The sequence below is a fragment of the Homalodisca vitripennis genome, unplaced genomic scaffold (assembly GCF_021130785.1).
Source record: "Homalodisca vitripennis isolate AUS2020 unplaced genomic scaffold, UT_GWSS_2.1 ScUCBcl_2747;HRSCAF=7811, whole genome shotgun sequence".
NCBI lineage: Eukaryota > Metazoa > Arthropoda > Insecta > Hemiptera > Cicadellidae > Homalodisca > Homalodisca vitripennis.
Genome location: NW_025778863.1, coordinates 53,538 through 65,558, shown reverse-complemented (window position 1 = coordinate 65,558; position 12,021 = coordinate 53,538). Strand labels below are relative to the sequence as shown.

Here is a 12,021-nt window from a genome sequence, read left to right as displayed (position 1 = left end):
ATTGATTCGAGATGCCAGTGTGTAGGATACTTGGAGGAACTTTCACACCAGCAGCTGAGTTCACCTTCCATACCGGTGAGTCCAACTGACCACCTGACACCATTTTTGAATTTTTAGTCTTTAGACATTTATTGGTTTACTTTTTTTAATGCTTCCTGGTAACCAAAAATCCCAGAGGGGACTATTAAACTTCTGAATTTAATTAATTTGATTTTTTTCTTTTTTCAGGGTTATATGGAAATAGAAATAAATTTAAACATGAAATTTTAAAATATTAACTGAATTAACCAAGCAGAGTAAAAATACTTTAAGGATAAAAGCCAAAAATTGAAAGAATAATTATTGACTTAATTAATGAAAAAATTAACACATCTACATCAGTCTATGCTATTATATAAAAAACTAATGGTGTCTCTGTTGTGTGCATGGGTGCATGCATGTATGCGTGCGTGCATGTGCGTGTGTCCGTGTGCACGCATGTGTTAAAATTAATGGACTGATTGTAATGAAAATTTTACATGGACATTTTTAGAGTCCCTGGTCAACATATAAGAATATTCTTATTTTGAAAATCGCTTTGGGCTACACCCCACTGGCCTCTAAAGTAGCGAAATATTTTTGGAACTATTCAATGTAATCAAATGTTTTGTATAAACATTGTTTTTTGACAGCACAACAATATATTTTATTAATTCAACAACTATTTTCATTTATTTAACATTGATGGTCTTGAAAGCATAGAGTAAGCTTATACAGGGTTGTACATAAAGTCCTGCACTGGGTATAATATTTTTCTAAACGATAACAGATAAATGAACAAGATTTGGTACATCAATACTACACCTAAAAATCTACTTTTTGAAGGAAACTATAAGTTTTCTGTAATATCATGGGGGACGTCCCGCAAGGAGTCAGAAGGAAAAATCTTAAATAGTTAAGCATAGGTCAATATGCACATCATTTTAAAGGGCTTATCTAGCAGAGTTTAATGCCGCAAAACTCGCACTCAAAAAGATTGATCCAAAGTACAAAATGGCGGCTGGTTCAAAAGTTTTTACTTGGTTACATTTCATTAGTAGCTCACATAACCCCGATAAAAGCAAAACTGCAACCAAACGAATACTGCAGATAAATACTACAATTTGATTGTCAGTTGTACAGAAGTGAATTACGACGTAGGTTATCCTCAAGGGGTACAAATTTGGTCCTAATATATTGATAACGGGGAAAACCGGATAACAGTAACAATTAGAAAGCTCTTTATCTATGGGTCACAGTTTGGACTTTCCAATTAGCCAGTCTATTCATAGTAGGCTATTCTAGTTTTCTTGTTTTAGTAGTGCTGTCCAACCTTTCTATCAGTGCACTTTAGTACAAAAGAGTTTGTCGTATTGCTTGTAAGTTCTTCAACTACACTATGTCGCTTGACGAACGTGAACGTATAACACTTCTTATGATGGTTGGTTGGGGAAACAACAGACGATCACACGAGGAAGCATGCCATTTATTTCATGACTACTTTCACGAGAGAGGCAGCCAATTTTCTAGAAAAACTGTAGGGAGAACTGTTCAACAACGCTTTATGGAAACAAGAAGTGTTTCCGATCGTCATAGGACAGGAAGGGCCCCGCTACTACGACAACTGAAGGCAACTCTTTAGATGTATTGCAGTCATTTATTGAGAATCCGCAAGAGTCCCTACGCTCAGCAACACAAAACTCATGACATCTCTGTTACGTCTGTTAAAAAGATTCTGAAAGGGTCTAATTTTAAGCCTTATAAAGTTGATTTGGTGCACGAACTCAACGAAAGATGATTTTTGATCGACGTATAGAATTTTGTTGAAACTATGATGGCCAAAAATAGATTGCAACGAAATTGATGCAAACAATATTGTGTTTTCCAGACGAGTGTTCATTTTATGCTGAATGGAAGCGTAAACAGGCACAATTGCCGTTTACTGGAGTAGCGAAAATCCTCACTGGATGCGGGAGGCACATACGCACACTGTAATTCCACTAAAGGTGAATGTCTGGCTTGGTGTGATAGGTACCCTACACCCCCAGTTGGTAGGCTCCTTTCTTTAATTGAAGGAAATTTAAGTGCCAAATATCATACCAACGTTTTGCTAGAAAATGAAATTACACACCAGCACTTCGAAAACATATTTTTGGAGAACATTACCAGAATATCTGGTTCAACAGGACGGAGCACCCCCACACTACGGCATTGACGTAAAGAGCCTATTTTAAACCACCGTTACCAATATATTAGGACCAAATTTGTAACACTTGAGGATAACCTACGTCATAATTCACTTTCTGTACAACTGACAATCACAATGTAGTATTTATATCTGCAGTATTCGTTTGGTTTGCAGTTTTGCTTTACCGGGGTTATGGATGGCTACTAATGAAATGTAACCAAGTAAAAACTTTGAACAGTCGCCATTTTGTACTGGATCAATCTTTTTGAGTGCGGTTTGCGGCATTAAACTCTGCTAGATAAGCCCTTTAAAATGATGTGCATATTGACCTATGCTCCTATTTAAGATTTCTTACTGACTCCTTGCGGGACGTCCCCATGATATTACAGAAAACTGATAGTTTCCTTCAAAAAGTAGATTTTTAGGTGTAGTGTTGATGTACCAAACCTTGTTCATATATCTGTTATCGTTTAGAAAATATTATACCAGTGCAGGACTTTATGTACACCCTGTATAGTACCAACACTTCTTATGTCAACCTTTTCTGCAATTTCTGTTGAGCACAGAGGTAAGAAAATATAATACTATAAATTCAAAAACTTTTTGTAAAAATATACTTTTAACTGTATTTTTTTTTTGCAAATATTAAGTATGTAGTATTGTAATGGTCAGTACTCTAATGCAGATATAAAAAACAAAGTAACTATTTAACTTTTACTATAAATTTAAAGGCTTCTCAGACTTGTTTGTATTTGTATATATATCTGCATTAGAGTACTGACCATTACAATACTGCATACTTAATATTTGCAAAAAAAATACAGTTAAAAGTATATATATATATATATATATATATATATATATATATATATATATATATATATCAGTACAACAAAGCAAACTCAATTGTGGATCCAGAAATATCTCATGGAAGCAAATTACAATGGCCAAAAGTAGATGCTCTATGACCAAAATACGCTTCTCTCTCCTGTGTACTTATATATATTTTCTTGAACGATTAAACAAGGCAAAATCAACTTTGACACAAAATATACTAAGACCGGAATACATTTAAAATAGCAATTCATATAACTTTTGGACATATTTTCTTGATCGTGACAATAAGACATTTTTTGGCCAGTCCCCTTTCAATTTCCAATATGTTTATTAACAAACACCACTACATAAGAAGTCAATCAAGACTACTAGGGGGTACCCAAAAAAAAAAAACCGGAATTATTTTATAAAAATTATATATTATCAAATTTTTTACAATACGACCTTATCTCCTTCAAAATAATCTCCATTACAACTAATACACTTGTCCCAACGGTATTTCCATTGATCAAAACATTTTTTGTAGTCATCTTTAGAAATGGCTGCAAGCTCGAACTTCGTTTTTTTCTTAACCTCTTCAACGTTGTCAAATCGTTGACCTTTCAAGCCTCTTTTCATGTGTGGAAATAAAAAAAAGTCGCATGGAGCGAGGTCAGGCGAGTAAGGTGCGTGGGGCAGCGTAACCATGCCGTTTTTGGCTCAAAACTGCCTAACTGAGATGGCTGTGTGTGCCGGTGCATTGTCGTGGTGGAAGAACCACTCTCGTCTGCCACAAATCGGGTCTTTTCTGGCGAACACTGTTGCGCAATCTTCTTAAAATCTCCAAATAAAATGTTTGGTTGACAGTCTGACCTGGAGGAACAAACTCAGAATGAACAATGCCTTTAGCATCAAAAAAGCAAATCAACATGGTTTTGATGTTTGATTTGACTTGCCAACATTTTTTTGGACGAGGTGGAGATGGCGACTTCCATTGGCTTGACTGTTTGCTTTGTTTCTGGGTCATAACCATAGCACCATGACTCATCACCAGTAATTACCTTTTCCAGAAAATCGGGATCATTTTCGAGATGTTCTTTCAGAAGGCGGCAAGTTTCAACTCGATGTGCCTTTTGATGGTCAGTCAGAAGTCGAGGAACAAATTTGGCAGCAACCCTTTTCAGTCCTAAATCTCCTGTTAAAATTCGCTGAACCGAGCTCCAAGTTAACCCACTACTCTCTGATAGTTCCTCAATTGTCTGTCGACGGTCGGTGAGCACAAGCTCTCAAATTTTCTCAACATTTTCGTCCGTTCGAGAGGTTGATAAACGTCCAGAAACGAGGTTTGTCTTCAATCGACATGTCGCCATTTTTAAATCGAGCGAACCACTCGTAGACCTGAGTTTTCCCCATAGCAAACATCTTTGTAAGCTGTATTCAACATTAAAATAGTTTCTGCAGCATTTTTACCAAATAAAAAACAAAATTTCACAGCTGCACGTTGTTCACTTAAACTTGCCATGACAAAAAAACGAAACAAGAACAAAACAGGGTTAGCGAAAACAGTCACTACGAACGAACAGAATGCACTAGGACAACGGAACTGGGGTCACTGAGCTCGCAATGGGTTGCGCGACACACGCCTAGTGGCAGGAATGTGTACTACACGCTGCCGGATGCCAGCAATACAATTCCGGTTACTTTTGGGTACCCCCTCGTATTTCTTTCTGGAGAACATTATTCTATAAGATTCTTCTGTTGAATCAGCCATTAAGTTATAGAAAGCAAAAATCCCAATCCCAACTGGCATTTATAGAATAGCACTTATGGTATCTGACATAGCTGTGAGATCATAGATAAATCCAAAAAAGTGCGTTGTGATGCACTTCAGCCGCAGTGAAGTGGTTCTCTTATAGCTTCGCAATCAATGGGAACAAGCTGAAGACGGTTGATGAGGTGAGGGATCTGGGTGTCATCACTGCTCCTTCCTTATCTCCTTTTCCTCATCTCCAACACATTTCCTCAAAAGCTTCTTCCCTTCTTGGTTTTGTCCTCCGCTCTACTAAAGAACTCAGATCTCCCCATACCCTTCTTATTCTTTATAAAACCATAGTTTGTCCTTTGCTGGAGTACTGCTGTCTTGTTTGGTCACCTCATCAAGCCTTTCACATTGAAATGCTCAACAGAATGCAAGTCCGCTTCATCAGAGCTCTGGGAACAAGGCTCGGGTATCAGTACAGGAGACCCCAATCCACACCGTGGAGGAACTCTTCAACATCCAACCACCCTTTTTGCAGCAGGCTTATCAAGACCTCAACTTTCTGCGAGGGCTGGTTAACGGCGATACAGACTGTCCTGACCTGCTGGGAGCTGTGACTTTCACTGTGCTGAGAGGGACTCGCTCGAAGTCAGTTTTCAGTAGGCGTTTCCAGCCAACTAATTATACTCAAAACCACGGCATATCCAGAATCCTGAGGACTGGCGAGGCAGCTTCTTCCTCCATCAATTTCTTCGGGAATTCTTCTTTCCGGACGGAAGCTATTGGTTTTCTGAGAGACTGGAAGTGATGCGTGGTGCATGAGCTATGTAGTCTTTGTTTTTACAATATTTCCTATCTGTTAAAATACCTTGATATTGTTTTGTTTTTATTGTATACTTATTATCTATTGTTGGTTTCATTTGGATCTACTAGTAATATTTGTAAAATTGGTGTTGTTCCGTTGAAATAAATAAATTAATGATGGACCATTTACTGAGAAATGTTATTCAGTTAGAAGTTTACTTAACTATATGAGTGTTTAGGTGATTTTTAAATCAAGTTTTTAACACAGATGTGGGTGCACAGACAATTGTTTGTTAGGCCCAACAGGGCAATGTATGTCCTAAAACTGTTAGATCAGGTTTTCTGTGACACAAATATGTGGTGCTATTTTATCAGGTAGACTTATTGAGTAATAGAGTTCATGAACTGCTTTGTAGGTTCATGCAAACTAGGCATAAAGTCAAGGGATTATTTACAGATTATTTCCTACAAATATGCTCTTATTTTCATGAAAACCATGTTTATTTCAAAATAAAGAGTTACAAAAGTGGAATATTTCAAATTTTGAGAGCATCATTACAATTATTTCATGACTACACCACATGCTAATTATGCAAATATCATTATGAAAAGAAAAATTCTCTTGTTTGTATTTTTGAGACAATATTTGTTATGAAGAACTATTAGTGTTGTTTTTTATTTAGCAATTGATACTTATATTATATACTAGCTGTTAGAAGCGGCTTCACATGCATTTTTCAAAATAGAAGTCCTTATAATACTTGGTAAAAAGCACTTATGATATAATAAGATGGGGATGCTATGAAAATGTTCAAACATAAGTAAGTATACATTAGGTACATATTATTTCAGTGTTCATGCTTAAGATTATCAGAGTTTAACCTGTCATGATATGTATCATGTTTTGGACATGTAGGAGCATTCTGGTTCGAATTAATTATATTTCCAATACCACAGCTGAGTCTGCCTTGTTTGCCCTGATCAAAAATACATATACGGTTTAGGAAGAAATCCTATATACTTCCAGTATAAAGGTGAAATCTTATTAAGTTGTTAAGTTATTAAGTGCATCTTTCCAAAATAAAACGTATACATAAGGTTTTGCGTTGTGAAGTCTTATTGCTTTTCGGGCTGTAATCTGAGAAAGAATGGATTGTAAAGGCATGTTTATATACAGGGTGTACATAAAGTCCTGCACTGGGTATAATATTTTCTGAACGATAACAGATAAATAAACAAGATTTGGTACATCAATACTACTCCTAAAAATCTACTTTTTGAGGGAACTATCAGTTTTCTGTAATATCATGGGGACGTCCCGCAAGGAGTCAGAAGGAAATCTTAAATAGGAGCATAGGTCAATATGGACATCATTTTAAAGGGCTTATCTAGCAGAGTTTAATGCCGCAAACCGCACTCAAAAAGATTGATCCAGTACAAAATGGCGGATGTTCAAAGATTTTACTTGATTACATTTTATTAGTAGCCATAACCCCAGTAAAGCAAAACTGCAACCAAACAAATACTGCAGCTAACTACTACATTATGCTTGTCAGTTGTGCAGAAGTGAATTATGACATTAGTTATCCTCAAGGGTTACAAATTTGGTCCTAATATATTGATAACGGGGAAAACCTGATAACAGTAACAATTAGAAATCTCTTATCTTTGGGTCGCAGTTAGGACTTTCCTATTAGCCAGTCTATTCATAGTAGGCTATTCTAGTTTTCTTCGCTATTCGTTCATAGATCGCTGAGATTTCTAATTGTTACTGTTATCAGGTTTCTAGCGATTATCAGCGATCTATGACGATCGGAAACACTTCCTGTTTTCATAAAGTGTTGAACGGTTCTTCCTACAGTTGTTTCTAGAAATTGGCTGCCTCTCGTGAAAGTAGTCATTAAATAAATGGCATGCTTCCTCGTGTGATCGTCTGTTATTTCCCCAACCAACCATCATAAGAAATGTTATACGTTCACGTTCGTCAAGCGACATAGTGTAGTTGAAGAACTACAAGCAATACGACAAACTCTTTTGTACTAAAGCGCACTGATAAAATGGATGGACAGCACCACTAAAACAAGAAAACTAGAATAGTCTACTATGAATAGACTGGCTAATAGGAAAGTCCTAACTGCGACCCAAAGATAAGAGATTTCTAATTGTTACTGTTATCAGGTTTTCCCCGTTATCAATATATTAGGACCAAATTTGTAACCCTTGAGGATAACTAATGTCATAATTCACTTCTGTACAACTGACAAGCATAATGTAGTAGTTAGCTGCAGTATTTGTTTGGTTGCAGTTTTGCTTTACTGGGGTTATGGCTACTAATAAAATGTAACCAAGTAAAATCTTTGAACATCCACCATTTTGTACTGGATCAATCTTTTTGAGTGCGGTTTGCGGCATTAAACTCTGCTAGATAAGCCCTTTAAAATGATGTCCATATTGACCTATGCTCCTATTTAAGATTTCCTTCTGACTCCTTGCGGGACGTCCCCATGATATTACAGAAAACCGATAGTTCCTTCAAAAAGTAGATTTTTAGGTGTAGTATTGATGTACCAAATCTTGTTTATTTATCTGTTATCGTTCAGAAAATATTATACCCGTGCAGGACTTTATGTACACCCTGTATATATATATATATATATATATATATATATATATATATATATATATATATATATATATATATAAACTTTGTATTAGCTATCTGTAGTGCACTACTGGTAAAACATTGTATAGTTAGTATTTTATACAATTTAAATGTAAACTGATGTTTTTAGCCTATTTGTCAAAATTCATTAAAATGTCAACAGCTGAATAGTGTCAGTAAAATTTATATAAATACTAAAATTTTTTAAGAATTCCAAAATATTTTAGGTGACTTTTCTTATTTCTCTTCTTAAAAACCATCCTCGAATTTCAACGAATATTTTACAAAAAGAATTAGCCAAATTGCTCTAGCCGTTCTCGAGATTAGCACTTTTGTGATTCCTTTTATTTATAAGATACGTACTTACAAAATTATCCTCTTATTATTGCATTATTAAACATTACAAAATTCTTGTGTATTCTGCATATTTAATAAAAAATTGTGGAATATAATAAAGCAGTATTATAATTTCCTTTTCTATTCTTTTTATAGGTACTTGAAGAAAAGAAAATGACACTTGATGGTTATGAGAAGATCAGGACAGTTGGAAAGGGGGCTTTCGGCACTGCAGTACTTTACCGAAGATTGACATCTGATCTGTTAGTAGTGATCAAGGAAATCAACATGCTGGAACTCAGCACAACTGAGAGACAGATGGCCCTCAACGAGGTACAGGTGCTGTCTTCTCTAAGTCATCCCAACATCATCCGTTATCTTGGCAGTTTTGAAGTGGACGGATTACTTATGATAGAGATGGAGTACGCAGATGGTGGTACACTCGCTCAACTAATCACCCGTTCATCTCAACTCTCAGAGCTCAAAGTACTCACTCTATTCATACAGTGTGTGGCCGCCATAAAATACATGCACCAAAATAACATTTTGCATAGGGATTTAAAGACAGCAAATGTATTTCTAACAAAACAGAACATAATCAAAGTCGGAGATTTTGGCATTTCTAAAGTGATGTCAACCAAGGGTCAGGCTCAGACAGTGTTAGGCACACCTTACTACATCAGCCCAGAGATGTGTGAGGGAAAGCAATACGACCACAAGTCAGATATTTGGGCCCTCGGCTGTATATTGTATGAAATGGCTTGCTTACAAAAAACTTTTCAAGGGAATAATTTGCCTGTTCTAGTTAATAAAATTATGAAAGGAACATACGACCCTGTAACCTAATGTGTACTCAGAGGGATTAAGAAATTTAGTAATGCATTTACTCCAGAAAGAACCTAATGCAAGACCAACTACTACTGAGGTATACAGTCGAGTCAGTAACCTTCTGGAACAAGCTCGAAAAAATGCAGTGTCTGTAGTGGACCAAACACATATCAGATCAATTCTGTACCAGTTATCAGGCAGTGGAACCACATTTTCTTGTGTTCCCTTGCCATTGCCACCCACACTCCATATTGTGCAAGTAGCAGTAAGTGACACTCATTACATCGCCGTGTCTGCAGACATGAGAGTTTACACGTGGGGAGAAGGTAAAAGAGGTCAGTTGGGTCACACCAATTCTCCTTTGTGGCTTCAGCAACCGACACTTGTTAGAACACTAACTGACAGAAAAATAACAGCTGTAGGAGCAGGGGATGGGTTTAGTTTGTTTCTGAGTGACTCAGGTGTGCTCATGACTTGTGGTGATGGAACATTTGGATGTCTCGGTAATGGAGATTGGAGCAGCACGTCTAGACCTCAACTGGTAGACAGTCTACTCAACAAGGAGGTGACACAAATATCTTGTGGGGACCATCACTGTGCTGCTGTCACGAGAGATGGAGTATTGTTTACGTGGGGTGGGGTCGTGGAGACTCAGGACGGCTAGGCACTGGAAATGAGCATAACTACTGTGTCCCATCCAGAGTGACAGTACCTACAACAGTCCGCAGGGTCATTTGTGGCCCTGACTGTACTGCCATCATCTCTAATACTGGAGCTGTTTATGTGTGTGGGAGCAACTCTCACAACAAGCTGGGCCTCTCAAATAAGTGGCAGATTTTTGGTTTGAAAACATAACCCATCAGAAAAAAACCTCATTTTACGAGTTGTGACAGCCCTTAATTCATGGAGAATAGAAAACATATCTTTCTCGACTGACCACAGTGCAGCTTTGAGTGAATGTGGCCAAGTTATAAACTATGGGCAACAACTCTGAAGCTCAAGTAGGACACATGGCTGGAAAACCTCATGTCATGACAGCAGTACAGGACAAGATAGCAAATCTTGTGGAGTGTGGGCCGACCTACACAGTGATGGCTACCATTCATAATGCTTTGTACTTTTGGGGCACTCGTTACCTCGGTGCAGCAACATTGTCACATCGTGTTCAAAACCCAGAAGAGATGCTGGCTTTGTATGCATCACCTACACAGATAGAGCAAGGAGAGGTGGTGACTGTGGCAGGCATCTACACACTTTGGGATACTATCTTGCTTCTGGTCAACACCACAATGCCTCTCGCCACCACAGGGGAATGTGGACACTAGCAGCCCAATACCTAACTGGATAGCAATTGAGCTGGCACAAGCTGAACATCCATGGAGCGAACAACTTACATCATTGTAGACATGCTTCTTATTATGTTAAATGTCATTCAAAAATATGTGTATAATATCATTGTAAATAATGTTTGTTATGGTAACATTCGGACCTGTGTTACAAACAAATAAGTTTGAGATTAACCTACGAGGAAACAACCTGTAGGAGATTAGTAAGGTTAAGTTCCCACTATAAGTGTACATAAAATTACATCTTACGCAACAAAAACTGTCCCCTCAAACTCTTCTTTTGGTGATTGTGATTCAAAGGGAATGTCACATTAAAAGACAAGAAAGTATCCATTAAAAGTAAACAAGAACACTGCAAATATCAAGATTTGTAAAAAATTATTGTTCCATTTAAAGAATTGTAGGTAACAACACCTCTTATTTCCATCTACGCCTTATCGATTGTTGTACACATACTTAATCAAAATAAGAGCTCAAATTTTAGTAAAAACATTATTCTGTAATCGTGATTAAAAAAATTAATTTTAATACATAAATTTAGATTATTATATCCATAGAATAACAACAATAATATACTTTGAACACAAAAAACACATATACTTGTTTTATTAACAACCACCATTGACAGTAAAAAGTCTTGAGGAATGTGTATTGGGAATTTTATAAGATGCTACAGAACTACATAGGATTTGGAATAAAGGAAATTAAATGCATGTACTTTTTAGACAAAAAAATATTAAACATTCTGAAGATATGATTACGGGCTCTATTTTTGTAGTGCAGAATTAAAATTCTGAATGGTAAATTTGTTTGAATAAAACTTGAAAATGGTGAGAGAACGTAACCAAAATCAGATAAAGAGATCCTGAATCAAAATGAGACATTTCATTTCAATCTTAACATAAAATTTAGATATCTATATTATATTTTATTCCAGAAAATCTTGAATTTATTGACCAACAAATTATTGTGATGTTTGGTTGTATTGCAATAAAAAACATAAATATCTTAATTTTCTTTAATTAAGTTATCATTCATGTCTACAATTCAATGATGTTCCACTAACACTAGACTAGCAGACTCTAAAAATAGTCAAATGTTCAAAAAAGCCCTGAAGCCCAAACATCCTAACTTAAGGAAAAGGTCAAACAATATTTAAAAAAGATTATAGCTTAAAAAACCTTTTAACGTTCCATGATATTTTCTACATTTGTTACTAAAAATTTATACTTTTTAACTGTTTGTGGTGCTAGTATATATAACA

General features: G+C 36.3%; 1 protein-coding gene across 1 annotated transcript; it reads left to right on the top strand.

Annotated features, from left to right (window-relative positions):
• The first annotated feature begins 11 nt into the window (after positions 1–11).
• Positions 12–10,736, top strand: LOC124372213 (serine/threonine-protein kinase Nek8-like). Its single transcript, XM_046830580.1, is given in 7 exon segments — positions 12–75; positions 4,914–4,978; positions 5,209–5,394; positions 8,740–9,423; positions 9,425–10,030; positions 10,072–10,252; positions 10,384–10,736. Coding segments are annotated over 7 exon segments (2,139 nt in total).
• The last annotated feature ends 1,285 nt before the right edge of the window (positions 10,737–12,021 follow it).